The following is a 611-nucleotide window of genomic DNA, read 5'->3' on the forward strand; positions in this document are numbered from 1 at the left end:
AAGTTATCTTAAATATACCTCTGTTGTGGGTTCGTATAAATCACATCAGAAGTTCCAGTGAAGGGAAGGACAGTTGTAAGGGAAGGTGATATGGGTGCAGCCGGTGAGACAGGTGATGTAGAAGGGACTGGAGAGAGAGCAGAATCAACAGATATGGTAGTCACTGTTGAATTTGACCTTTCCACACGTCGATGTGATTGAGTGTCTTCATCTCCTCCTGAGTACATGTCAGCAAGGATCCCACTCTCTGTGAATATAAATTGATAATTATTACCTCCACCAAATGAAAATGTAGTTTTAAATACCAGATGAAACTTTTTCTTCATATCATTGACTTATTAATATCAAATAACAAGTAACAATGATATCAAAATTCCTTCTACATTTTTTTCCCTTCTTTTCCTACACCTGACTGCCCAAGAGCCTACTCACCTACTGATTTCACACTACTTCTAACCCCTCCTCTCAACTTTTCTCCTAATGTCTTAAACAGAACTAGCATCAAAAGCTATGCCTAAGGCCCTTTCCTTCCCAAAGAATGAAGCACTATGCATCATGCTCTAAATAATCCAATTTACCGCTGATGACACATTTTTCTAACATACCTGCCC

General features: G+C 39.0%; 1 protein-coding gene across 2 annotated transcripts in view; it reads right to left on the reverse strand.

The window, feature by feature from the left end:
• Nucleotides 1–35: 35 nt before the first annotated feature.
• Nucleotides 36–611, reverse strand: part of LOC119587001 (puratrophin-1-like) — a gene marked incomplete at its 3' end in the record, with an annotated part of 105327 nt that continues 104751 nt past the window's right edge. For both annotated transcript variants that reach the window (XM_037935742.1, XM_037935743.1), the window contains 1 exon segment: nucleotides 36–247. In XM_037935742.1, coding sequence (XP_037791670.1) covers nucleotides 36–247 — 212 coding nt within the window.

This window comes from Penaeus monodon, chromosome 22, assembly GCF_015228065.2.
Source record: "Penaeus monodon isolate SGIC_2016 chromosome 22, NSTDA_Pmon_1, whole genome shotgun sequence".
Classification (NCBI taxonomy): Eukaryota; Metazoa; Arthropoda; class Malacostraca; order Decapoda; family Penaeidae; genus Penaeus; species Penaeus monodon.